A 27,945-nucleotide genomic window follows, 5' to 3' on the forward strand; every position below is an offset into this window, starting at 1 on the left:
ACTGCCACTGTGCCACACGCAGTCAGCTGCAGCCAAATAGGCCTGAAAAAACACCGGGAATTCTCTGAGAGAGAGAGAGAGAGAGAGATGAAGGGCTTAACGCTTCCTCCGTCAAACCACTGGAATCCTACCAACACCAAGGCCATTACGAAACAACCCAGCAGAACCCTCAGTACAATTCCTGTTCAAGTTAGCCTCAACAACAACAACAACACCAGCAAGAACAATGCATCTTCAAGAAGGAACTCCCTTCTCTCCTTTGCTGTAGATCCCTCCAAGGCCCCAACACCAATCCATCAAAGCCAACCACCATTGGTGGTCGTGGGTTCTGCAAATGCAGACATCTATGTTGAGATCGATAGACTCCCTCAAGAAGGGGAGACCATCTCTGCCAAGACCGGCCAGACCCTTGCAGGAGGCAAAGGTGCCAACCAGGCTGCTTGTGGCGGAAAGCTCGCTTACCCAACTTACTTCGTCGGCCAGGTTGGCGAGGATGCTCATGGGAAGTTGATCACTGAGGCTTTAGAGGGTCGTGGTGTTCTCCTTGATCATCTCAACACCGTGTCTGCTGTTCCAACTGGGCATGCTGTGGTGATGCTCCAGTCTGATGGGCAGAACTCCATTATCATTGTTGGGGGCGCCAACATGTCTTGTTGGCCCGAGAAGCTTTCTGATGAGGACTTGGAGCTGGTGAGGAAGGCCGGGATTGTGTTACTTCAGAGGGAGATTCCAGATTCTGTAAATATTCAAGTTGCCAAGGTCAGAAGCTGCGTTTTCTTTCCTTTTTTTTTGTCTTTGCTATACAGTTTATATTGTTTACTTTCTGAGCGCAAGAATGTGAATTTCATTTGGAAGAGATGGAAATGAAGCGTTCTTTCAGAAATGGAAGAGGACACTCGTTTTTGTTGATTATTAGCATATGCATATCGTAATTTTTTCTCTATCATCTGCATTCTGCATTGAGCAGTCAATTTCGAGAATTAATAAGTGGACAGGAATATAAATAAGGTTCAATTTGAATTGGAATAATCACATTTGGATCTAGGTATATCTGATTCGGTCTGGTTCATTATACTAAATGACGGAATCAAATTCCAATTTTGGCCCAAGATTTCAACTTAAGGAATCGGATTCTTTAGTTTCATATTGCAGAGAGAGTTCTCATAAGTGTTCTGTTAGTCTCCACAAGTGCTCAATATGGGTATTGATGCACACTCTGAAGTGTCCATAAACTCCATATCTCAGTTTTAATAGCTTGTCATAGGAGAAGGTTAGGGTATCTTGTTAAATGAGATGTAGTCTAGAGGATCATCTAAGGACTTCTCATTGTTGTTTTGGGGACTTCCAATGGAGAATACCATATTTACAGAAAAATGTGGATTATATAGAGGATGAGGATGAATTATGTAGGCCTAGTAATTACCTATGTGACCCTTGTAGACTTTATCATCTTAGCTCTAAGCAAGGTTCAAAATTTGATATGATATGCCCCATATCATATTGCATCGGCAGGTCCCCAATACCTGAAATAAAAGGGCTTTGGAGTTTTGATCAGTTTCAGGGGGTAGGCAGGCTTAAGAAATAAGACCGACCCCCAACCTATTTTTGAACCTTGGCCCCAAGGATATAGTGACAGAAAGGTTAAAAAGTATGGGGTGAGAAGTAATTTAACAATTCGCCTTCAGAAAGCCACTGCTTGATGGAGAGGTGGAAGGCTTATCATTCTCTTCATGTGCTCAAAGGAAGCATATGGTCTAGCTAGACAAGAAGTGCGAACTCTTTGGCAGATGGTCTAGCTAGACAAGGGGTGAACAGACATTCTATTTTTTGGGCTGTCTTGTAATTTTTGTTCTTTTGATGCTTAATAGTTGTTCTTGGGAGCTAAGATTGTTTAGCCCCCTTGCCCTGTAATTTTCTCATATTTTTAATATTAATTCAATCCACAGTTATTGATCAAAAAAAAAAAAAAGAAGCATATGCATTCTTTTGTTGGAGGTAGTGTTCCAATGATTGTTTCTGTGTGAAAATGTATTTTCAGATGTTTAGGTGTGACAAGTCACTCCACTTGCCTGAGATGGAGACAAAAGCCTAACGAGCATGTCTTTTTTAGTAAATAAATAAAGAATATTGATAAATAAAAACAACTTTAGTTCATTTGTTGTATAATTGTACTAAATAGACTAATATAACTTCTATATTTTTTATTAATATGGCTTTATACTTTCATGAAAATTTTATTAACTCCATCACTACTTAAACTGTATAAGAATATTTTAATTTCTTTGTTCTGAATAAAATAGATATGCATGTATTTTTTTTTTGTAATTTTAACTAATACTCTTTGTTTACTCTTGAAATCCACAATTAATTTGATTGGCATAAAAAAGTGAAATTTTGATAACATAATAGACAAACGAGTAATTTTGCAACTTCATATGGCAAAGGTCATAGACGGACCCACATGTATGAAATATGATGGGGCTTTTCTTTTGTTTCCAATTTGAAGAGGAAATTGACACAAATTCACCCTCAGGTGAACATGGTAAGTAAATTTTTTGTTTTATTTCTTTATTTCTTTTTCACAAAATGTGATGTTACTTAAAGGTTGAAGACTTGAAGCGTATTTGAGGTACAAGCATCTATGCTTCTCATACACTTAAACCTATGAAGCATATGCTTCAAATGACAACTGTGCACATTGGTATGTTTTGTGGATGTATCACTCTGAGGTGTTCTTTGATGCATAAACTTCAAATGCCTCTGAAAACACTGTTATGAAGTCCTACAATTCCATAGTCTCTCCTAATGTCAACTTTTAGTTGGCTGGTGGCTTGGTAGCATTTTTACCATTATTCACTTTTAGAGGGGATTCAGAATAGAACACAAATGCATTATGCATGGGAAGGACAATTTTCTGCTATCTTTTTATCCATTGTAAGATGGGATTGTATACTTGGACATTTTCCTTTGCCAAGAATCAATAGAATCCTTGTCATTCTTATGAAAATTTCTCATTATAGCTATATGCATGGTGGATCTCAAGCAAAGATTGTTTCAAGTGCGATTCCTTTTATGGTTTGTTGTGGGATATATAAGAAAAAGAACTACAACATCAATGCCCCTACTTAGACATGCTTTCTTCTCTTCTTGTACTAAAACTCTAAATGGGAGATCATGGGGAGGTGTGCTAGAGCAGAGATTTTATGATTTGTTTAGGAAGAACACAATGTGAGTGTTCAACAAGAAAAACATGACTCAAGAAGCTTTAATTAAATTGATAATGGTGAGGGTAGTTTATTGGCTGAAGACTAGAGAGGAGTGCAGAGATTTTAGCACCAATGGCATCACAAGGAATGACTGAATGTGGCTTCCTCATCTACCAGAAGAGCAACAATCACCATCTTATCGTCTTCTCCTAATATAAGGAAAGCTGCAAAAGATCCAAAGACAAAGTAGTAGTAGCAGCCACAATCAATCAAGCAATAAGAAGAGAAAAAACTAAGTAAATCAATAGATAATAGGCCTGCCAGGGACTTTGGGTGGAACAAGTTTCATTTTTAGAAGAAAATAAAATGCTATTCCAAAATCACTATTCACAGAACCTTATATAAATTCCTCAAATAAACCTGTAAAAATCAAAAGACACGTGTAAAACCCCTATTGGACTTTTAGAAACCTTAGTAGACCTGATGTCCAAATATAAAAAATAACCAAAAAAATCTGTATTTTTAGGAAATTCCTAAACTAACATTGGTTCCACGTGCGAAATGCCGAAACCTCTTGGACTCTATTTGACCCTACTAAGTTCTTATATAGCATTTGTTGCTTATTAAGTTTTCAGAAGATTTTATTTCTTATTTCTTCTCTCTCTCTCTCTCTCTCTCTATATATATATATATATATATATACAACTGCTTGTAATGGTTTCATGTAAAAATGTGATACCTTCTTGAAACTTGAAACTTGAAATATCTTCAGGCTGCATGGAGTGCAGGTGTTCCAGTTATTCTGGATGCAGGGGGAATGGAGGGACCCATTCCAGCAGAACTGCTAAGCCTTGTTGATATACTAAGCCCAAATGAAAGTGAATTGGCACGTTTGACTGGAATGCCAACAGAAAGTTTTGAAGAAATCAATCAAGCTGTAGTAAAATGCCATGAAATGGTAAGTTGTTTGCAACCTTTACATTTTTTTCCTCTTCCCTCTGAAGTCCACTTTAAGATTTCAACTGTTTACACTAAATTTATTCTAACCCCAGTGCATATTGATTTTGTGTTCTTAGTTGCTTTTAACTATTACCAAGTCACCAACAATATATCTATATTATATAGCATTGATGAAAAAAAGCAAAACAACAGGGAAGACCAGAAGAGTATCCTCACTGTATAATCCACTAAATCCAAAAATCTACTGCATTGAGAAGTAAAACCATCCTGTTACACCCAAAAAGCTTCTTCAAAATGAGAGATAAATCAAGAGAATATTCCTAGCCAAAGGGCAGGAATACCCATAAAAAATTCTCCTTTTTCTGTCTTTTCACAACCCCAACAAATGGCAATTCTCTTTAAGGCAAAGAGTTGACCTTCAAAAGTAGGTTGTCCACTGGCTTCAACTGATCCTTAGACATAATGCAACCATTGAAATGGGATACCTTTATGAATAATATGATCAATGGTCAGAATTTTTGTCCAAGAGGGGAAAACAAAGGATTGCTTCCACTTTAGGGGGGTTTGAAAACCCCAGAGATAAGAAACATCAACTGTGTTCTGCAAAACCTGGGTTAACTATCTATGAAAAGGGAAAATAGAAAAAATCTGCCATTGCATTTAAGCTTCCATACCTGTTGTCTTAAGAAATAATTTTTTTTTATCAATAACTGGAAAATCTTATTAATAATAAGAAATATTTAGAAGTAAAGTGAGCATAGGTACAGAACAAGACAATGAGAGATAAAATCTCTTATCTCTCCCCATGATACATTCTCACCCTTACAACTATGCCCACAACAAAGATTATCTCCCTACCCCTTGTTTAGCGCTTTAGCTAAAGCATCAGCTACAGAGTTAGCACTGCGCTTAACCCAACTGTAATTTACTTCCGTGGCTCTAGTTAGCCACCTGATTTTCTTCCTTTTTTTTTGATAGATTCCTGATTTTCTTCCTTTCATTGCTAAATATCCACATCTTCATCTCCTCATTTTGTATGCAGTTGATCATCAGTGTTATGATTCGGCTTGCCTTGGAGTTCTATTTGTCTGAGATCGGTTATGTAGAAAGAGATAGAAAGGTGGAAGAAAGAGAGAAAGAGAGAAAGAGAGAAAGAGAGAAAGGAGAAAATCTGGTTCGAACTGGAAGTCACAAGAATCACACTCCCAGTCGGCCAGACAGTACTTTTATTATTAAAAATATTGAAAAGACATATGTGCCCTTATTTAAGTAAGGAGCACTGGTTATAACACAACATTACAAATCAGCAACATTAATCTAGGTATAAAGACAGAAATACCCCTACGCTAACACTCCCCCTCAAGTTGGTGAGTATATATCATATACTCCCAGCTTGTTACATATGTAGTCCACTCTTCCCCGACTCAAGCCTTTTGTAAATAAGTCAGTCAGCCCACTGGTTTCCTGTATTAACATATGTAGTGTCTAGCTCTCCATTCAGCACCTTTTCCCTCACAAAGTGACAATCAACTTCAATGTTCTTGGTTCTTTCATGAAACACAGGATTAGAGGAAATATGAACTGTAGCCTGATTGTCACAATAGAGCTTTATTGGAGTGTTGATGTTGTACCCTACTTCCTGTAGAAGGTTCTTTAGCCACACTAATTCACAAGTGGTGTGCGCCATAGCCCTATATTCTGCTTCTGCACTACTTCTTGCCACAACCATCTACTTCTTACTTTTCCATGTCACCAGGTTACCTCCCAGGAAAGTGCAATAACTTGTGGTAGACCGCTTATCAGACATAGAACCGGTCCAGTCAGCATCAGAATACCCTTCTATTTCGACTTTTCCGCCACTCTTGTATATCAGACCACGACCCGGAGCCCCTTTTAAATACCTCACAATTCTCAGAACTGCATTCCAATGAGGAATAAGAGGATTTTGCATGAACTGGCTTACCACACTAACCGCAAATGAGATGTCTGGTCTAGTAATGGTTAGGTAATTCAGTTTACCCACAAGTCGTCGGTATCTGCCAGGGTCTTCAAATACTTCACCCATATCACTACTTAGCCTGGTATTTGTGTCCTTAGGTGTTTCAGTTGGTTTAGCACCCAACAAGCCTGTTTCTTCCAGCAAATCAAGCACATATTACCTCTGGCACAGATTAATACCATACTTGGATCTTGCTACCTCTATCCCCAAGAAATATTTCAGTTTACCAAGATCCTTTGTCTGAAAATGATCCTGCAGATAAGTCTTCAGCCTGTCAATACCCATGTTATCATTCCCAGTAATAACAATATCATCTACATACACCACCAACAGTATTTTTCCTCCCGGAGAGTCATGACTAAATACAGAATGATCAACTTTGCATTGTTTCATACCAAACTTCTTTACTACCTCACTGAACCTACCAAACCATGCTCGAGGAGACTGTTTAAGCCCATATATAGCCTTCCTTAGTCTGCACACCTTACCATCCTTCCCCTGAGCAACAAACTCTATAGGTTGCTCCATGTAGACCTCTTCGAGTAAGTCATCATGCAAAAAGGCATTCTTGATATCAAGCTGATATAGCGGCTAATCATACATGGCTGCAAGAAAGATCACAACACGAACTGACCCTATCTTAGCAACCTATGAGAAGGTCTTTGTGTAGTCAATACCGTAGGTCTGGGAGTACCCTTTTGCAACCAATCGTGCTTTCAGGCGTTCAACACTACCATCAGGCAGATACTTAACCGTATAAACCCATTTACAACCAATAGCCTGCTTCCTAGGAGGAAGAGCAATGAGGTCCCAAGTATGATTATGATGAAGGGCAAAGAGTTCTTCTTCCATCGCTCGACACCACCCTGGAGATGCAAGGGCTTCCTAGACATCCTTAGGGACAACAACTGATGATAACAAGGTGACAAACTGGCGATGGGAGGCGGAAAGGTGAGTAAGTGAAACATAATTAGAAATAGGATGAAGGGTGCAAGTGCGTTTACCTTTATGCAAGGCAATGGGGAGATCAAGCTCAGATGCTGAGTGCGGGTCTGGTGCCGGATCTGTCGACGGAGATGTAGCCGAAGGAGTAGTAGCTGGTACGCGTGGGCGATGTGTATACACATGACGGATAGGTGGGCGTTCAACAGGTGGTGGCACCGGAGGCAAGGGTTTGGTCATGGCTAGAATAAGGGGAAGAGGGTCGGCAACAGGAAGTGGAAGAGGAGGTGATGAGGAGGAAGAAGCATCACCGGACCCCAAAAAGAACGGAGTAGACTCAAAGAAGATGACATTAGCACACACAAAGGACCGTCGAGAATTAGGATGTTAACACCTATACCCTTTCTGGGTCTGAGAATAGCCAAGGAAGATGCACTTAAGAGAATGGGCATCAAACTTGTCATTCCCGAGACCCAGATTATGGACGAAGCAGACACACCCAAATACCCAAGGCGTAAGAGGAAACAGAGACAAAGCGGGAAACAATACCGTAAACGGAGAATGACCATCAAGGATGAACGTGGGCATCCGATTAATCAGAAAGCAAGAGGTAAGCACTGCATCACTCCAAAAGGGTTTGGGAACATGCATGTGATGCATTAGGGATCGGGCTGTTTCCAGGAGATGGTGATTCTTTCTCTCAGCCACCCCGTTTTGTTGTGGGGTGTAAGTACATGAGGTCTGATGTATAATGCCGTGTTGGTCCAGGTATTCTTGAAATGATGAGGATAAATATTCACGGCCATTATCAAAACGGAAAACTTTGATGTGGGTACCAAATTGATTACGAATCTCAGCATAAAATTTCTGAAAAATGGTAAACAATTCACTTCTTTCTTTCATTAGATAGAGCCACGTCATCCTTGAAAAATCATCTACAAAAATGACAAAATATTTGTATCCATTATATGACATCACTTTATAAGGACCCCAAACATCTGAATGAATTAAAGAAAAAGGACTCGACAAACGGTTATTAACCCTAGAACTAAAGGGAATACGATGGTGTTGCCCAAACTGACACGACTCACAATCCAAAACAGAAAGCTGACTCAAAGACGGAACCAAAGACTTCAAAACTTTTAGCGACGGATGACCAAATCGGTAGTGCCACTGGAGAGGGGAAAGGGATGACTGGAGAGCTGTTGAAGTTCTGCCACCACCGTCAAGATAATACAGTCCACCAGCTTCATTCCCTCCACCAATCTTCATCCCCATCTTGAGATCCTGAAAAACACACATAGAAGGATAAAAAGTAATGGAGCAGTTAAGTGATTTGGTTAGTTTACTAACAGACATAAGATTAAAAGGCAATTTAGGAACATACAAAACTGAGGAGAGGGATACAGGGTCTAGGTCAACATTACCAACACCACAAATTAAGGATGTGGAACCATTAGCAAGGGTGACAGATTGTGATGTTGAGCAATGAGATAAGGAAGAAAACACACCTGGAGTTCCAGTCATGTGATCGGAGGCTCCAGAGTCAATGATCCAGGGATTGGGTGTGGATGCCAAACAAGCCATACCTGAGTGGCGAAAGTCACCGTGTTCTGCTGTGATTGGATAAACCTCTCATATTCATCACGGGGAACACTCATCTCCTTCACGGGACCATCTGTGGATGTAGGAGGTATCTGATCAGATGAATGATTCTCCTGTCTAAAGTTGGAACTAGAGTCACTGGTCGCGGCATGATTGGCCCAAGTTGAGGGTGGACCATGTAGATCATAACAATAGTTAATGGTATGTCCATCCATACCATAATGAGTGCATTTCCTCGGGCCTGAGCCACGTCCTCTACCACGGGCTCCCCTTGAATCTCTGCCCCCAGTACAACCACCACCCCGATTATAAGTAGGCCCACCATTGCCACTTCGGCCATACACAAAACCACTATTACTACCACGGCTAGACTGAGCTCCCCAAGCTCCACCTCTAGCACCACGGCCTCTTGATACAACAAAGGCAGATCTATCTGAGATATTAGAGTTCTCAATAGATCCGATAGAAATCCTCCAGAGTCGAGCAAATACCTTTTCTAAGGAGGGGAGAGCTGATCCTCCTAATATCTGAGCCCGTACTGGTTCATATTCAGACTTCAGTCCCACCAAAAATCTAGTCACATTAATCTGTTCTCTTTGTTGTTGCTGAATCTTGACATCAGAAGTGAGAGGGTGATAGACATTCAACTCATTACATATGTTTCTCATGCTGGCATAGTACTCCTCAAGACTCTGATTGCCCTGTTGTAGATTAAAGTACTCTTTATACAGCTGATACACTTTGGTTGTATTGTCCTGACCCGAATACAATTTCTTCGCATGGTCCCACACATCTTTGGCAGTGTCAAGAAACATGAAGTTTACACTAATCCTGGGTTCCATACTATTCCACAACCATGTGATGATCTGAGCATCCTCTTGCTCACAGTCTTCATACTCGTGAGAGGCAGTGGAGAGTTTCTCCTCTCTTATGTGTTTTACCTTCTTCTTTGCCTTCAGAAAGACTTCGACGGATTTAGCTTAAGTTACATAATTCTCTCCATTTAGTTTAATGGAGGTCATCTGAACATTCAGATAGTCTGTAGGCACCATCACATTAGGTTTACAATCACTGTTATCTCCCATTCTGTTATCACCGATTCTGCACACTTGCTGAATTCTATTACCACTGAATTCTGCACACTGCACACAACTAGATCACACTCGTCACACTGATTTCAACACTCGTTGTTGCTGAAAAGTGTGCTCTTTACACCACAAACCCTACTCCTACGGCTACCTGAAATCTCACCACTATATGATCACACTCTTCCTTCGAAATACACAAAAATCAGCATAAACCCTAGCATATGGTTTGAAACACACTTCCTATTTGATCCATAACAGATATCATGCACATAAATCTCTTACCTTATCACTGAAGGAACAACCACACGAGCAGGAAACCAGTCCACACAAGACAGCCACTGCACCACACAGATCAGCCCTCTATTCTTCATCGATTAGGGGAGGGCGATCTTAGAAACCACAACAACCGACCACACAAGACCTGACTGGAGGCATAGAAACCTCCAAGGGAAGAGGGCGATCACTCCTTTTCAGCCCTTTCCCTTATCTCCAGTCGAATGCAGAAAAATCAAGAGAAACCCTAGATTGGGTGCGCAGAGAATAGAAATCTAGGCAGATTCAAGCAGCTCTGATACCATGTTATGATTCGGCCTGCCTTGGAGTTCTATTTGTCTGAGATCGGTTATGTAGAAAGAGGTAGAAAGGTGGAAGAAAGAGAGAAAGAGAGAAATGAGAAAATCTGGTTCGAACTGGAAGTCACAAGAATCACACTCCCAGTCGGCCAGACAGTACTTTTATTATTAAAAATAATTGAAAAGATATATGTGCCCTTATTTAAGTAAGGAGCACTGGTTATGACACAACATTACAAATCAGCAACATTAATCTAGGTATAAAGACAGAAATACCCCTATGCTAACAATCAGTTTTGAATCTCCCTCAATGATTAGTTTACCAAGGTTCATTGACCTCGCCCTTTGTATGCCTTCCAACACTGCCATCACTTCTGCTCTAAGAGAACCTCTTTCCCCATCTGGTCCTGAGTATAAAGCAGTGATTTTACACTCCTCATCTCTAAAGACACCTCTGATTCCTGATGGTACTGGGTTTCCCAAGTTGCTACCATTAAACTTAAGTTTGATGAACCCTCTTAAGTTGTACTAATGAAGTTACCGTTTCCAATAAAAAAATCCTCTTTCCAGTGAAAAAAATGGTCTCGTCACTCCCTTCCAGTTCCAAAGTATGTCATTTGTTGATACGCATGAGAAACCTTCCAAGGGTTTCAGCCAATGCACCGCTTTAATTATTATTAACTCAAGTATATCTTCTTTATTTCTTTTTTTTTTTAGAAATATTTTCGAATTCCTCTCCTCCCATATCGTCCAAATTATAGCAGCTCTTCTGCATCTCTACATGATTCTTCCACTCTTTTGTGTCCATGCGAAGGTAGTTGGAGCAAAAATGCTTTGTACATCCATCAGAAGATTCCACTTGCACCCAAATAGAGAGAGACACTATTACCAAATAATAGTAATAAAGGAACAACAAGGGAAGCTATCTTGTGGGCAGGATGGGAAGAGAGAAACAATAGGATTTTCCAAGGGAAAGAAAAATCAGCTGCTGAAGTTATTGAAGGGATCACCATCAAGGCAGTACATTGTCTGAAAACTCTTGAATTTTTCAAGGATGTCTCTACAAATGATTTGATTAGAGGCTGGAATATTTTAGCAAGATCTTCTACTTCATCACTTACTATACAAGAAGTTTGGTCCCCTCCTTTGCAGTGTCATGTCAAACTGAACTTTGATGGCAGCTCTATTGGGAACCCTGGACCTTCTGGAATAGGGGGTGTGTTTAGAGATGCAGAAGGAAAAATCCTAGCTCTGTATTCTGGCCCAATAGGTGTGGGGGACTCGCTTAGAGCTGAAGTTTTGGCGCTCCTCCAGGGGCTCAGATGGGCCAAGCAATTGGGTTTCCAACAGTTGGAAGTGGAGGGGGATTCAAAATTAGTATAGGATGGCTGCAATCAAACAGTTTGGGAACGTGGTTCCTCAGACAACAGGTAAGGGATTTTGAGCCTCACAAGGGAGCTGGATGCAAAAGTGTATTGGTCCTGGAGGTCAGCAAATGCTTTAGCTGACTACCTAGCATAACAGGGGGTGAATCGGGAGTTTTTGTTTTGTGCAGTGTTGTAAGATTTTTGTTATTCAGGGGTCACCTTTTACTTTGGAAGGTGACAGTTGTTTCTTATGGTTTTATCTAATGAAAGTTACCATTTCCTATCAAAAAAAAAAAAAAAAACTTTGCATAAAACACACCCATGAGGGGATAAACGCCAATTTGGTCCCTTTCTTTGAAAAAGATCACGGGTGTTAATCTTTCCATGTACAACTTCCCAACAAAAAGCTGCAACACTTGGAGGAATAGGCTTGCACCACACCTCTTTCGCTAGAAAAGAAGGCAAAGAGGTAATGGAGGGTTGTAACAAGGCTTTGAAAAAGGAGGTACAAGAGAAAGAACCAGAAGGGGTACAAGTCCAATTTGACTGTTAGGCTTCGATGGTTCAAGGAAAACTCCAAAATTTAAAGCAGATTAACCACATTCTGAAGTTCAAAAGCTCTTATACCCCTCCAGAAGCTCAAATCCCAACTGACACCGTTACTTGAAGTTGACGGGACAAGAAACTAGGAGATTGGCTCATTTTCGAAACTTGCTAAGGCATATAAGGAAGGAAATTGGTTCTTTAGCTGCGAAGTCCCCAACCAGGCATGCTCCCAAAATTTTATACAATTACCACTGTAGAGATTGTACCTGATATGAGGGAAGAACAATCGCAAGTGCCGATGATACATATTTTTTTTTCACTGATATTCTACGGAGACCAGATTTTTCTGACCTATTCTTAGATTCAATCATATCTGATCCCTAGTCTTGCATGCTTTTGACAAATGAACAAGATGGGATTTCTCTTCATTCTTTTTCAAATTCCACAAAACATTTGGTCTCCAAGAATTCTGATGTACTCCAATTTTCGTGAACATAGAAATTAAGTGAACCAGCAATTAGACGATGCACTTTAATGAGAGTGAGCTTCTTTCCTCAAGCAGTAATACGTGTTTGAAGCTGGAGGAAATGGAGTTCAGGTTGACGACTACATGGAGAAGAAGGCTGGAGGTTGAAGCTAAAAAATACGTGTTTCAAGCTTGCAGAAACAAGGGACAAGAGTGCTTGAAGATCAGAGAAGAGAAGAAGATCACCATTTTTCTTTGCAGGGACGCAGTGTTTTGGCTGAAAGGTTTCGTGGATGCAGTTACGTATAGCATGAAACAAGTCGGATGGAAAGGGCAGTTGAATAGGGGAAGGAAGAACTATGTAGCGGAGCTGAGAAACAATAGAAAGGGGTGGTTTGTAGTAGTTACAGAGAGCTTTGGGAAAAGTAACAGGAAATACATGTGTATTCCGGAAGGAAATAGGAAGACAGGGTGGAAGGGTTATGCAGACAAGTTGCAGGATTATCTGGTAGTGATGGAGAAGAATGAGAAGGTTCAGCAAAAAAACCTCAACTGAGAAAACAGAGGTGGGGGTGGGAGAGAACGTTCAGAGTGAAAAGGGAGAGCAGAAAACCCAGAAGGTAGTGGAGGAATAGGTTGCGTTCTCTGTTAAATCGAGCAAAATGGAGTTCGAAGTGGACAGGCAGGATTGGAGGAAAAAATTCGTGTTGATAGCTGGAAGGAAGATCGCAGATTGGCAGCTAGTTGCAGAGGAGATAAGGAATAAATTTAACATCAGAGACTCCATTCTTGTGTTACCTTTTGCGAAAACAGAGCCATTCTCGACACAGGGGGGGTGAAGATAGAACTTTCTGCCGTTGAAACGAAGGAAGGTCTGATAGTTGTTGAAGAATGGTGTATGTCTTGTAATGAGCGAGACATTACTGTTGCGTGTTTTGGAATCAAGCTCCTTGGGGTGCCATTCAACCTCTGGAACAAATCTTTCATTGGAAAATTAATCCACACGATGGGTGGTGCAATGGTGGACTGTACTCTCAGGGACCTGACGGCGATCAAGGCGAGAATCCGAGGGCTGAAGCCGGAGGTTCCACGGGTGGTCACTTGTTTCTCGGAGGGCCTCTGGAGGAAGATTTGGGTCTTGACGGAGGTGGAAGCATCGCTGTGGAGAGAATGCTCGAAGGAGGAAGAAGAAGGTGACGTGGATGAAGCCTGCTTACGTGGCAAAGCCTTAGTGGGAGGGACCAGGAAGAGCAGGGGGGACACTTTAAGGAAGGGGAAGAGCCAGATCTGGAAGGGGTTTTGGGCGGCCACATCAAAAAAGGCAATAATTAAAAAATGTTTAAAATGAAATTTAAGGTGGTCGGCCCATCATATGCTGATGTGGCGAAGAAGTTAATCGGACCGATTCAATCTGAGCCGGTCGGAGTCATGGGCGGGCTGGCGGCCAAACCGGGGGGTATTAAAAGTGGCCCACGTGTAACTTAATGCATCACGTGGGAAAGGGAAGGGGCGGTCTGAATAGTGAACCGGGGGGATGAGCCAGCGACCCACGTGATAACTTAAGGCCTCACGTGGGTTGGGATAAGGGGCCAGCTTGTGGGGCGATGGTAGACGAAGTCAACGGTCTATCATCGTCTAGGTTGGGGCCTGTAGAGAGGAGAAAATCGCAGGGGCAGAACGTGGCTAGTGAACTGCGGTGGGTACCTCGCCGGACTCATGATGCGCCTTGTTCTGTGTGGCGCCCCTCAGAGAAACCAAACCCCAGGTATACAAGGGAGAGAAATGATGAAAGAGAGGATTGGGACGAAGGCTGGGTACATTGTGTAGCAGACAACGAAGAGATGGAGGAAAGGAAAGTGGGGATGAGGACAGCAGCATCGGAAGTGTGAAGGATTATGGGGAGTGCGAAATAGGTGACTGGGGCGGTTTGAACATGACAAGCTTATTTCAGGAGGACGTAGAAGAGGATTGGAGATTTAATCCAGCTAGCCAGAGGAATACGACAGTTGGTGGAGGAAGAGTGGAGTCTGGTAAGGGATAAATCTGGAGAACCTAAGGCGGAGTGGAAACATGACAATAAGGGACAAACAATGGGTAGAGAGGACAGATCGCTAGAATGTCCAAAGGACAGAAAGGTCTACCAACCAACCCAGGGAGACAGACTTTGACCAACCCTTTGAACAAGTTAGGGTGGGCGGTGACAACATCCCGTGTCCCCACTCATCATCTCAGTCAAACCCAGGTAACCAGTTGAATTCAGTTTGTGCTACTAATGTGTTCTCTTTGTCCTATGTTCCCGATACCGTTCTTGTCCCAAGCTCAATAGCCTGTGTATGTGCTTCTAGTCTAGGTGGTGGGCTCTTAAAGGGTGGGGAGAGAAGAGGGGAGGACTGAGGGGAGATGCTGGAAGGAAGGTATAGGAATGAGAGAATTTTGGAAATTATTGAAAAAGTTTTTAAGGAAGTAGAACAAGGGATGAGATGGACAGGGACTTTAGAGGAGAGAAGAGGGGAAGAATCAGGTGGAGAGGAAGGAGAGGAGGGGAGAAGTGGAGGGGATTTTGCAGAAAGGAAAGTGGAGGAGAATCCTAATAAAGAGGACATGTTAGCAGATTTTGTGGGGAAACTGGGGTGTAGATTGGAAGACTTGAATGTGCTGAAAGAAGGCCTGTTGCAGAGGCAGAAGGAGATTAGAACAAAGAAGAAAAAATTGAGTGAAGTTGAGAGATTGAAAAGAGATGTGGAGGATGACAAGAAGTTTGGGGTAATAGGGGATAGAAGGAAAGGGGGAAGGTAGGGGTTAGGTGAAGAAGGGACTTAAGAAAGAAGTGAGAATGAAGATACTTAGCTGGAATGTGAGGGGAATAGGAAGTGCGAGGAAAAGAGCGTTAATAAAGGAGGTAATAAAAAGGTATGACCTAGACATTGTACTACTGCAGGAGTCCAAGAGAATGGAGTTTAATAATAGATGGGCAAGATGCGTATGGAAAGCTAGAGGGATTAGTTGGGTGGCTGCTCCCTCGTGGGGTGCATCAGGAGGAATAGTAACAATGTGGAAGATGGATGTGGATGATGGCTTGGAGGAATTGATTGGAAGATACTCAGTTTCTATGAAGTTCAAACAGCAAGAGGATGGGTATGTGTGGGTGCTCACAAATGTATATGGACCAAATGATTACAGAGAGAGACAGGAGTTGTGGGAGGAGCTTACTGATGTTAGGGGGTTGTGGGATGGACCCTGGTGTGTGGGTGGAGACTTCAATGTGATCAGATACTCGGAGGAAACCAACAAGACCAATCAGAGGGTGACAACTAGTATGAGGAAGTTTAACGGGTTTGTGGATACCTTTGAGCTCAAGGAGATACCCTTAGCCCATAAGACTTTTATTTGGTCTAATCTCCAATCTAGGCCCATCTGTTCCAAGTTGGATAGGTTCCTATTCTCCTTGGATTGGGAAGAACATTGGGGAAATTTGGCATCTAGAGCTCTCCCTTGGGTGACCTCTGATCATTGGCCCATAGTAATTGGCAAGGAGGAAAGGAGTGGAGGCCCTGCCCCGTTTAGATTTGAAAATATGTGGCTACTTCATCCTGGGTTCACCAAGAGAGTTAGAGAATGGTGGTACGAATGTAACCCAATGGTGGAATGGGAGGGGATGAGATTCCATAAGAAATTACAATTTTTTAAAGCAAAGATTAAGAAGTGGAATCTTTTAGAGTTTGGGAGGTTAGAAGAAAGAAAGAGAGCTTTGATGGACCAAATTGAAAGCTTGGACTCAAGAGAGGAAGGGGGAGAATTTGGAGAGGGAGACAATGAACTTAGAGGAGATTTGAGAAAGCAGTTAGAGGACTGCCTACATAAGGAGGAAATATGCTAGTGGCAAAAGTCTAGGTGTAAATGGTTGCAAGAGGGAGATAGGAACACCAGGTATTTTCATTCTTTGGCAGGTGGAAGGAGGAAGAATTTTATCTCCAAATTGGTAGTGGATGGAGTGAGCTAACACAACAAGAGGAGATTGTCGGGGCATGTGTAGAACATTTTAAATCCATTCTAAGAAGGCCTACAAGTAGTGGGGTGTGGGTAGAAGGGTTGGACTGGCCAGATGTAGGGATGGACAATAGAAGAAGGCTGGAAAGAGGGTTTGAGTTGGAATATCAAGGAGGCTGTGTTTTCTATGGATAGAACAAAAGCCCCAGGGCCGGATGGGTTCACAATGGCTTTTTATCAGGATTGTTGGGATATTTTGAAAGGTGACCTTCTACTGGTGTTTGAGGAGTTTCATAGGAGAGACATTGTTAACCCAGGAGTGAACTCCACCTTTATAGCTTTGATTCCAAAAAAGAAAGATGCCTCCCACCCAAAGGATTTCAGACCAATCAGTTTGGTTAATAGCCTATATAAGATTATCGCAAAGGTGTTGTCTTTAAGATTGAAGGAGGTATTGCCAGACATCATTGCACAAAATCAAGGAGCCTTTGTGAGTGGAAGATAGATTACCGATCAAATCCTCATTGCTAATGAGAGTGTGGAGAGTTTTATGAAGGATAAAAAGAAGGGGGTGGTGTGTAAGTTGGACTTGGAAAAGGCTTATGACTTGGTGGACTGGGAGTTTTTGACGAAAGTTATGACCAAATTTGGGTTTGGGGCTAGATGGTGTAAATGGATCATGGGTTGTGTTCAGAACTGTCGTTATTCAGTGCTAGTGAACAGGACAGTGGTAGATTTCTTTCCAGCCATTAGAGGTATAAGACAAGGAGACCCCCTTTCTCCCTTCTTGTTCATTCTAATTGCTGATGTTTTGGGGAAGTTGATACACAGGGCAGAATCTAGGGGTCTTATCAGAGGTCGGAGAGTTGGAAGGGAGGAAACACCCCTCACCCATTTATAGTTTGTTGATGACACAATTCTGTTCTGTGAAGGAGGTAATGTGGGTTTTATCAGGAACATGAAGTTGGTGATACAACTCTTTGATCAAATGTCAAATTTGAAGGTGAACTTTGGGAAAAGCTGTGTAGTGGGTGTGAATTTGGAGGAGGGAGAGATTAGGGAGAGTGCAGAAGAGCTTGGGTGTGAAGTTTCGGAATGGCCTTTGAATTACCTTGGGTTGCCACTAGGCGATAACCCTAAGAGAGAGAGCTTTTGGTACTCGGTGGTGGAAAGATTTGAAAAGAGACTTGCCTCCTGGAAAAAGAATTACCTCTCTCTTGGTGGAAGGACTACACTGATTAAGGCCACGCTAGCAAATTTACCCATCTACTTCATGTCAGTATTTAAAGTCCCAATGAAGGTGTCTAGCAGGTTGGAGAGGATGATGAGAGACTTCCTTTGGGAGATGGGAGAGGAGAAGAGGGACCATAGAGTTAGATGGGAGGTGGTGTGTTATGGGCCCAGGAATAGGATCTCGTCACGGGTCGGTCCACGGGGAAAACCCTCTGTTTTCCTTGTTCCTCTCTGCTCTTGATGGACCTATCTAGGCACCCTAATGGTGATTTGTTCAAGAGATCACCTAACTCTCCTTTATTCTCTTTCTTGACTGAATATTCGATATCCTCATTCAATAATGGTGTCTCCTTAAATAAGAGATTACAAGAGTCCTAATCTTAGGGAGTCGCCTTGCTGAATAGGGAGACTTCCAATTCTGTCTTGCTAAGGATAAGATAAGCTAATCCTAATCTGATAATAAGATAAACTAATCCTAATCTGATAGCAAGATAAACTAATCATAATCTGATAACAAGATAAACTAATCCTAATCTGATAATAAGATAAACTAATCCTAATCTGATAATAAGATAAACTAATCCTAATCTGATAACTTACTAACAAGATAAGATAAGAGCAATAGAATAAGATAAGAACAAACAAGATGATCTAATCTAATCTGGCGGTGGGTCAGGTTCTTGTTGCTGCCAGCGGCGAAGGTACGTCTTTCCGAGGAATGCGTCCATAACATTACTCCCCTCTTGGACTACGAGCTTGTCCTCAAGCTCGAACTCCGGATATGTGGCTTGGAACTCTGTCAATGGGATCCATGTGGCTTCGGCCGATGGTAAGCTACACCATTTCACCAAGACTTCAAGAACTCCTTGATTAAAACAAGAGCGGATGACAGCTTTAGGTTGGGGAATTAGTTTGCCATCTTGCAGGGGTGGCAGGGAGGGGACTTGGTCCGGAGGAACACCCGTAAATGGTTTCAGCAAGGCGATGTGGAAGACATCATGAATTCGGCTGGTCTCTGGCAGTTCCAGCTGGTAGGCCATACTGCCAATCCGTCGTAGAACCTTGAAGGGCCCATAGGACTTAGGGGCCAGTTTCGGGGCAACTATACTAGGACTAGTAATAGCTGCTCGGAGAAGCTGTTGTTGCTGTTGTTGATCATGTTGTTGCTTCTGTTGCTGTAGTTGTTGTTGTTGTTGGTTGTCTAGCTGCTGTGGCTGAGGGTGTTGCTGCTGCTGTGGACCAAGAAGAGTCTGTTGCTACTGCTGTTGTTCGCCGAACGGCTCCGTCAAGTTTGGTCGGAGGCTGTTTGTGATTACAGCCCCTTCTGGATTCCTCTCCCTGTTAGAGAAATACGATTCCAGCAAGCGTCGTAGCTCCCGGACATCGTCTTTGACCTCACGAACCTCCCTGCTGGTTTCTACGAGCCTATGCTCCAGTTCGTGGACCTTGGATGATAGTTGCTGAAGATCTCCCATGACGACCGGCTCTGATACCAAATGTTATGGGCCAGGGAATAGGATCTCGTCACGGGTCGGTCCACGGGGAAAACCCTCAGTTTTCCTTGTTCCTCCCTGCTCTTGATGGACCTATCTAGGCGCCCTAATGGTGATTTGTTCAAGAGATCACCTAACTCTCCTTTACTCTCTTTCTTGACTGAATATTCGATATCCTCATTCAATAATGGTGTCTCCTTAAATAAGAGATTACAAGAGTCCTAATCTTAGGGAGTCTCCTTGCTGAATAGGGAGACTTCCAATTCTGTCTTGCTAAGGATAAGATAAGCTAATCCTAATCTGATAATAAGATAAACTAATCCTAATCTGATAGCAAGATAAACTAATCATAATCTGATAACAAGATAAACTAATCTTAATCTAATAATAAGATAAACTAATCCTAATTTGATAACTTACTAACAAGATAAGATAAGAGCAATAGAATAAGACAAGAACAAACAAGATGATCTAATCTAATCTGGCGGTGGGTCAAGTTCTTGTTGTTGCTAGCGGCGATGGTACGTCTTTCCGAGGAATGCGTCCATAACATGGTGACTAGGAGTAAAAACTGTGGTGGTTTGGGGCTTGGGAACATTAGAAAAAGAAATATGGCTCTTTTGGGGAAGTGGTTGTGGAGATTTCCTTTGGAGCAAGAGAAGCTTTGGGCTAGGATAGTGGCAAGCATACATGGGCTGGAGCAAAATGGATGGGATGTTGGAATCAGAGCTAGGACCGCAAGTACCTCTCCTTGGAAAGCCATTCATGATTTGCTACCAATTTTCTCCCCTTATATCAGGTATGACTTGAATTTAGGTAACTCCATAAAATTTTGGGAATAGATTTGGGTGGGGACTGTACCTTTAAAAGATCAGTTTCCTTCCTTATATGCTCTTTTGGACTTTAAGAATGAGCCTGTTTCTTCTTTCATCACCCCTTTCTCTTCCAGTTCTAGGCCTGGGTGGAACCTGGGTCTGAGAAGGGCTGTGAGGGACTCAGACCTCGACAATATTTCGAGCCTCCTCGATCTTCTTGATAATGTCTTCTTAGACCCTTCAAAGGTGGACTCTAGAATTTGGACCCCTACCCCAACTGGCTCTTTTTCTTGTGCTTCCTTCTTTAGAGTTTTAAGTCAGTCCACTAATCCTATTACCCCCCCCCCCCCCTTTCCCAGTTAAGGAGGTTTGGTGCAGACCAATTCCTCCCAGGGTTGGTAGTTTTTGTTGGGAAGCCTATCTGGAAAGAATTAACATTGGTGATTTGCTCCAAAAGAAGAGACCCAATACTTGCTTGTCACCTCATTGGTGTGTTCTCTGCAAAGCGGAGGGGGAATTTGGTTTCAACTTACTGGTGTTTTGCCAATTTGCAAAGTCTATTTGGGAGTGGGCCTTTTCTCTCTTTGGGTGTAGCTGGAATCCCCCATCAGACATGCAAAGTCTATTCTCCCCTTCTTTTTTCAGGTGGAGAGTGAAAAGAGGAAAGACTATGTGGAGGGGACTGAGGGCTGCAGTATGTTGGTCACTATGGGAAGAAAAAAACTCCAAGATTTTTTCATAAGTTGAGAAGGGGGCTGATGAACTGAGGGCTAGAATTGATATGAGGGTTGTACAATTGCTGAAATCCTTAGTGCTATTTACAGATTACACAGTGGATGACATGCCGAGGAAGTGGGGTGAAATTGCAAACTGTTCATAGAGCAAATCAGTAGTGAGTGTGCCTTGGACCCCCCCACCTGCTAGAGTCTTAAAACTGAATTTTGATGGGAGTAGTAAAGGGAACCCTGGACAGTCAAGGATTGGAGGTGTCTTCAGGGATGAGAATGGGGTCATTTCTGCCTTGTACTCAGGCCCAATTGGAGTGGGGGACTCCCTTAGAGCTGAGATTTATGCAGTTATGGAAGGAATCTAGAAAGCCAAGGAGATGAATATCAGAAAACTCATAATTAAAGGGGACTCGGAAGTGGTAATAGGGTGGCTGGATAAAGAGAATAGTAGCCTATGGAATTACAGTAATGAGAGGAAAAAGTTTCAGTGGCTGGTGAGGGAGATGGAAGTGAAGATGAGGTGGGTTCAAAGATCAGCTAATTCTTTGGCTGATGGATTAGCTAAACAAGGGGTAGAAAGGGACTCAATGTTTTGGGCTAAATTGTAAATTACTGTTTTCATTTCCTTTTCTTTTTCTTGAGGGCTCAAGCTGTATTTGGAAGACAAGAGTGCTTGTCTTCTTTGTAATCATCTTTTTCCTGATTTAATGAAGTTGCTAATGAATTCGTTATTGATAATAAAAAAAAAAAAAACAATTGTAAGATTGCCTTGATGGCCTTCCATGGAGAGGTTTGACTTGCCCTAAGCACTATTCCAGCATCCCATCCATTGTCCAAGAGCCCATGAATACTCACTATCACTTTTGTCCACACTCCACAATTTATCCCTATCTTGAGGCATTCTCCACAACCACTTCCCTAAGAGAGATGTGTTCCTTCTCTATATGTTCCCTAATCCCCCCCTATCTTTGCATACCACTTCCCAGCTTATCCTATGATTTCTCTTCTCCTGCCTTGGTTCCCACAAGAAATCCCTCATCATTTTTTCTATCTTTTTGCATACATTTGCTAGGATAAAAAAAAAAGACAAGTAGTAAATTGGTAAGTTGTCACAACCACTTCCCTAAGAGAGATGTGTTCCTTCTCTATATGCTCCCTAATCCCAACCCCCCCCCCCCCCCCCCCCCCTTTATCTCTACATACCACTTCCCAGCTTATCCTATAATCTGTCTTCTCTTGCCTTGGTTCCCACAAGAAATCCCTCATCATTTTTTCTATCTTTGTGCATAGATTTGCTAGGATTAAAAAAAAAAGACTAGTAAATTGGTAAGTTGTCTAGAGTTCATCTAATCAAAGTGATCTTGGCTCCTAGAGATAAATTCCCTCTCTTCTAGCAAGCAAGCATTTTTAGAAAATCTTTCTATCATAGTATTCCAAAACCCAACTTCTCTTGGGTTAGCTCCAAGGGGTAAACTTAGGTAAGTTAGAGGCCACTACACCCTAAGATGTTTGCACAATGTCATTTCCCCATCTTCCATATTAATCCTCACTAGTGCTATGCAACTTTTTTTCAAAGTTTATCTTTAAATTTGACATTTTTTCCAAAGAATTGCACTGAAAGCTTTAATTTTTTTATCCATTCAAGTTCATTTCTTTCACAAAAAAGGATGGTATCATTTGTGAACTATAAGTGGGTAATTGGCACTCCATCTCTTCCCACTCTCCACCCTCGCACTAGTCCCCTCAAGTTTGCCCTCAATATAATTTTGCTAAGGACATCAGCAATAAGGGAGAGAGTGGACATCAGCACTAGTCCACTCTCCTTGTCTTATCCACACTTAGCTAGAAAGAAATCTACCACTGTGCCATTTACTAGCATTGAATAATGGCAAGCTCTCAAGCACCCATGTATCCATTTGCACTATCTCTCTCCGAACCCACATTGCCTCAACAAGGTCATAGGCTTTTCCCAAGTCCAGCTTGCAAATAATGCCTTTTTTCTTAGGCCTTTTCAGTTCCTCAACATATTCATTAGTAATCAAAATTTGATCAGTTATCTGTTTATTCTACACAAAGGCTCATTGTTCAAGAAAATAATGGAGCGGAGAATTTCCCACATTCTTGTGGACAAAACCTTAGTTGTTATTTTGTAAAGGATATTCACCAAGCTAATTGGTCTAAAGTCTTTGGAATGGACAGCTCCCTTCCTTTGAGGGATCAAAGCAATGAAAGTGGAGTTCAAACTTGGATTTATTTATACCCCTTTCAAAGAATTCATTAAAGGTCTCCACTAGGGGTGCAATAAAACATAGTAATCCATCTGGTCCTAGATCTTTGGTTTTGTCCATTGAAAACACTTAGGGGTGTTGTCGAACCGAGTCGAGCCATACTTTGGCATGTCTTGGCTCAGGTCAACTAACATACTACTTGGTTCAAGCTCGAGTTCAAGTTCGACTTGAACCTTATTTTTTGGTTTGAGCTTGTTTCGGTTAAATATTTGATGATCTCAAGTTCGGCTTGAAAGGTAAAAAATGAATATATTTTTATATTTTGCAAATATATGATATATTTTTATAATATATAGCATATTCCCATATTATGTATAAAATATAAAAATATATATTTTGAGCCAAAGTTTTTATTGGTCAAGCTTGAGTTTGAATAACTAATCAAGCTTACCTTGAGATTTGAGTTTGATTCGAACTCATTTAGAATCGATCCCCCAAAAACATTGCCTCCTTAATCTCCTCCTCAAAAGTCCTTTCCGACCATGCCTTTTGGTCTTCTGATAAGCTAGGCCAATCCAATCCATGAATTCACAAATTTTCACCTAAAGGCCTTCTAAATATTGATTTAAAATGCTTCTCAAAGGTCTTTGCAATCTCTTTCATTTGAGTGATGACTTCACCTTCTAGCTCTAGTTTGGAAACAAAATTATTCCTTCTTCTAGCATTGGCCCAAGCATGAAAAAATTTTGTATTCCATCACCCTCTTGAATCCATTTAATCCTCAACTTTTACCTCCAATTAACCTCTTCCTTAAAAAGAATATCTTCCAATTGCCCCTTCAACGACCACCTTAGTTCTCTGTCTCTCTCCACAAAGAGGCCCTGAAGCTCTTTAGAATTCAGCCCTTCAATTTGATTCATAACCTCTTCTTTCCTTTCTTCTAGTCTCCCAAAATGCTCTATATTCCATTCCTTGATTTTTTACCTTCAGTGCTTGTAGCTTTCTATGAAAGGGCACTCCTTTCCATCTCATTCTAAGCCTCTCTTCCTCCCACCATTCCTTCATTTTTTGTGTAAACCTAGGATGGCTTAGCCGCACATTTTCAAATCTGAAAGGGGCAGGGCCCAAGCCTCACATTAGAAGTTACCCCAGGAAGGGCCCTAGATGCTAACCCACCCCAATGCTCCTCCCAATCCACCAAGGAAAAAAAAATCTATCTAACCTGGAGCATGAAGGGCTGATTTGCAGATTAGACCAAGTGAAATTCTGGTGGAAGGGCAGATCCTTAAGCCAGTAGGAGTTGATAAAATGGCTGAATTTCCTCATGTTTATAGTCTCGGGCTATTTATCTCTTCTGTGAATCTAACCACATTAAAATCCCCCCCCCCCCCCCAATATACCATGGCCCCTCCCACAATCCTCTAATGGCACTAAGTTCTTCCCACATTTCATTTCTTTCTCTATAACCATTTAGACCATAAATATTGGTTAACACCCACTCAACCATCCTCAATCTGTCGAAACTTGGAGATAGTGAAATTACCAACCACAATTCTTCCAATCCTTCAAGAACACCAGTCCTCCATGAAGTAATAATACCTCCTGATGCCCCCCAAGAAGGGGCCATAGTCCAATTAATACCTTTGACCTTCCACAAGCTTCTAGCCCATCTATTGTCAAATTCTGCCAGTTTGGATTCCTGCAAAAGGACTAAATTAGGATTTTCTTTCCTAAGTACCTCTCTTATAACTGCTCTTTTCCTTGCACTCCCTAGTCCTTACACATTCTAGCTAATAATCTTCATTTACACCCACTAACCTTTTCCCCCTTATTTTCTCCCTTCTACTTCCATCCTCTTCTTCTCTCATTTCTTCCATTAAACTCCTTATCACCTTCAATATCTAGTCTCAATCTTTCTGCTTCACATTGCTTTTCTTCTTTGCTTTCCTTCCATCTTCAAGCTTCTTAACATAGGCTTTCAAATCATTAGGGTCCTTAAACTTGCATCCCAGTTTCCCAACAAAGTCTGCAATAGAGTCATCAACCCTTCCTACTTCCTTCTCCCTACTAAAATCAGCGGATTGATCATCAGACTTGTCATCTAATCTTGTCACTTCATTCCCTGGACTCTCCCTTCAATTCTTGCTCCCTTTTGTAGCTCCTTATGTTTTAAAGCCTCAAACAAGCTACTAATGAGTTCCAAGATCCTTTCTCCTTTTTCCTTCTCCTCTGTCTTCTCTTCCCACCCTGTTCTCCAAATTCTTCTCGAAGTCTACAATCTCTCCTGCTAATTCATGGGCTCTTGGCTCAAGGGAAGGATTGGACACCGGAGTACCTGCTTCAGGCACAACAGAGGGGTTAATACCAAAAACTGAAACAACAACAGTACCCGAGGCTGAATGGGGTTGACCAGTAAGAGCCAATGCTTCACTCTCTGCCTTCTTATCCTGCTCAAATATCTGTACAGAGCCTACCACCTGGGTTTTCTAAACGAAGTTTCCATGTCAACAGTAAACCTTTGATCACTTAACAGACCTCTTTTGATCGTCCCTGTTCAAAGTGTTTATGCTTGGCTTTTGAAGATCCTTGTCTATCTCCTTACATATGCCTTGATTTTTCTGAAGACTGGGTTTTTAATCTCTCTCTCCCAGGTTATCAGCTTCATCCTTCGTTTGTGTCCTTGGCACAAACTTCACTTGCCTAAGAAGTAAAAATTACCAAATCTTCAATTGTCCGGACCCCAGAGACAATGTAGGCATTCGTTGATCTCCTTGCCAAACAGATGCCTCTGAAACATTTGACACCTTACCATGTTTCCATTGCAGTAACCAATTGGGACTAACAAAGACCTAAAACAGATAGGAGAAAGTTTCAAGAAGGTAGTATTTGTATATTACTAACCAATCATCTTACCTGGAACATTTGTATATACTACCTGTTGGCATCTCTTATACATCTGTATATAGGGATGTTATGTTAGATCATATTTACGAGGATAGCAAACCACGTTTTCTTTGAATGTCACCATGATTTGGTTAAAGACATTTTGATTTTCAGGGTGTCAAGCAAATCTTGGTGAAACTTGGGGCAAAAGGATCGGCTCTATTCATAGAAGGAGAGGAACCAATAAGACAGCCCATTATTTCAGCTTCAAAAGTTATTGATACAACTGGTGCTGGTGATACATTCACTGCCGCTTTTGCCGTGGCTCTTGTAGAGGGCAAGTCCAAAAAGGAGTGCTTGAGATTTGCTGGTATGTATGGTCCTTGCTTCTTCTTGTGTTATTTTTCCTTCTCTAAGGCACAAGGTCATCAATGATCCAGCTAACTAAGCTTGTTCATTAGCTTGGTTCTTGTGCTGAATTTTTTCAAGCTAGTGAACCAACCCTGATCTTCAAATCTAACTATGTTATATTAGCTCAATGCAGTTAGGGCAGGTTCAGATTGGTTTAGGCTTGGCGCATGTAGATTTTGTATTATTATCAGTTAGCTATAAAGGTCAAGTGTGAAGAAATTATACCATGTATTGATAAAGAAAAGAAGTTATACCATGCCACTTTACTACTATTTTCTTTAACTTTGATTAATCACAGAAGTGGACTTTGGATTATTAGGGTTTTCTAGCTTGCAAACACGTGCAGCTTTTTTTAAGCTTCTTGCACCATAGGCTATGTTTGTTCCTATATAGAAGGGGTGGAAAACAAAGTTCTGGTGGTAAAAAGAAAACCAATGCAAATATACAGATTGAAAAATAATTCCACCTACTTTATAATGAAACAAATGGAACCAAATGAAATATGGTTGCACATGGTAGTGATCAAAATGACTTTTCATGTGGCTATTGATGCTTTTGATACACTACCATACAGAGGCTTGAGCATGTAATTTCTCGGTCCTCACTTGTTGCAACCACAATCAAACAGTTAGAGCTGCTCGATTTAGTGCATGTACATCCTTTTGACTATGGGGCTAATATTGACCCAAAATTTCAAATGGACCTAGTTGACTCAACCTTGGCATATCCAATTTGTCAACAAGCTGAGCCTGAGCAATTTGACCTGCACCATTTAGTTTTACAAGCTTATCTAAAGGTCACAAGCCTAAGTTGGGCAAAGTTATTGGCTGAGCTCATCCTAATGCCAGCCTTGCCTGCCACTTATTTTCTCACAACTCTTTGGTATTGCAGCTGCAGCTGCTTCTCTCTGTGTTCAAGTGAAGGGGGCAATTCCAAGCATGCCAGAGAGGAAAGCAGTCCTGAATCTTCTTCAATCTCTTTGAGCATGTTTATATTTATTGGAAGGTATCACACTTCAAATAAATGATGTTATTTAAATCCAGAGAAATAAGATCTAAAGTTAACGTGTTTATTCGTTAGGTCACAAATCATGCACCACCTTGAACTGGCATGAATACTTCTGAGACAGATCCAATGGCCATCAATATCAGGATAGCTTCATTCCCATAGCCCACAACTCTTTCCTTTGTTTATCCAAAACAGATCCAATGGCTGAATTATGGACCTTGAAAGTCAGTTTGCAACTTAGTCAGGGAAGCCCACTATGTTTTAACACTGCTTATAATATATAAGTTCTTGTTCTTGTTTGAGATTGCACTTAGGGAGACTTCTGCAGCTTTTGGTGGAGCCATTTTGGCCCTGGCTTACCATCAAGTCTTGCTTTTTTATGGTAATTCTGATTTTTGAAATTACCCT

The 27,945-nt window shown here is 41.5% G+C and overlaps 1 protein-coding gene across 1 annotated transcript; it reads left to right on the top strand.

Moving 5' to 3' along the window:
• LOC104590447 (pfkB-like carbohydrate kinase family protein) lies at positions 1-27,846 on the top strand. The gene is made up of 4 exons (XM_010249118.3): positions 1-759; positions 3,979-4,164; positions 26,293-26,488; positions 27,421-27,846. Exons 1-4 carry the CDS (start codon positions 88-90, stop codon positions 27,510-27,512), a joined length of 1,146 nt encoding a protein of 381 aa, XP_010247420.1. The 5' UTR covers positions 1-87; the 3' UTR covers positions 27,513-27,846.
• The last annotated feature ends 99 nt before the right edge of the window (positions 27,847-27,945 follow it).

Source organism: Nelumbo nucifera, chromosome 3 (assembly GCF_055504915.1).
Source record: "Nelumbo nucifera cultivar China Antique chromosome 3, China Antique-T2T, whole genome shotgun sequence".
NCBI lineage: Eukaryota > Viridiplantae > Streptophyta > Magnoliopsida > Proteales > Nelumbonaceae > Nelumbo > Nelumbo nucifera.

What these genes read in the sequence shown, in the direction of transcription:
- LOC104590447 (XM_010249118.3), top strand. Translation starts at nt 88, where the DNA reads ATGAAGGGCTTAACGCTTCCTCCGTCAAACCACTGGAATCCTACCAAC. An exon ending in TAAATATTCAAGTTGCCAAG is followed by an intron (nt 760 to 3,978) that starts GTCAGAAGCTGC and finishes AAATATCTTCAG; the next exon opens with GCTGCATGGAGTGCAGGTGT. An exon ending in GGAGTGCTTGAGATTTGCTG is followed by an intron (nt 26,489 to 27,420) that starts GTATGTATGGTC and finishes TTGGTATTGCAG; the next exon opens with CTGCAGCTGCTTCTCTCTGT.